This window comes from Penaeus monodon, chromosome 28 (genome assembly GCF_015228065.2).
Source record: "Penaeus monodon isolate SGIC_2016 chromosome 28, NSTDA_Pmon_1, whole genome shotgun sequence".
Classification (NCBI taxonomy): Eukaryota; Metazoa; Arthropoda; class Malacostraca; order Decapoda; family Penaeidae; genus Penaeus; species Penaeus monodon.
The window spans coordinates 34,092,199-34,092,553 of NC_051413.1; the positions used below are offsets into that span (position 1 = coordinate 34,092,199).

A 355-nucleotide genomic window follows, 5' to 3' on the forward strand; every position below is an offset into this window, starting at 1 on the left:
TCTTTGAAATTGATAATTGGCTATACATATATATCTGACGTGCATGTTATGTTTAATCCTCTATTCTTTGTTGACAATTTCCTTATATCCTTTTCCTCCTCTCAAGGGGTGTTCAGAAACAGTTGGATGAGGGAGTGAATGGGAAGGCATGCAGTGTGCATGGATTGCTGGAAAATGCCTTAGTCCACCTGCGTCCAGCCAACCCCCCAGATCTCTATATCTCAAGTCGCACAGATGCTGGTGAGGTTATTTACTGTTGGTAAAAGACGATAGTTGTGCTTTTTATAGAGATGGCTCTAAAGTATCTGTGGCATGTTAGTAGAAATAAAACTACTGTCTGTCTGTCTGTCGCTCA

The 355-nt window shown here is 41.1% G+C and overlaps 1 protein-coding gene across 1 annotated transcript in view; it reads left to right on the forward strand.

Moving 5' to 3' along the window:
- The window catches only part of LOC119591186 (tRNA pseudouridine synthase-like 1), an 11,063-nt gene that overhangs the window by 1,949 nt on the left and 8,759 nt on the right, over positions 1–355 (forward strand). Inside the window, 1 exon segment of the mRNA XM_037939898.1 lies at positions 107–240. Within this exon segment, the coding sequence (XP_037795826.1) occupies positions 107–240 (134 nt within the window).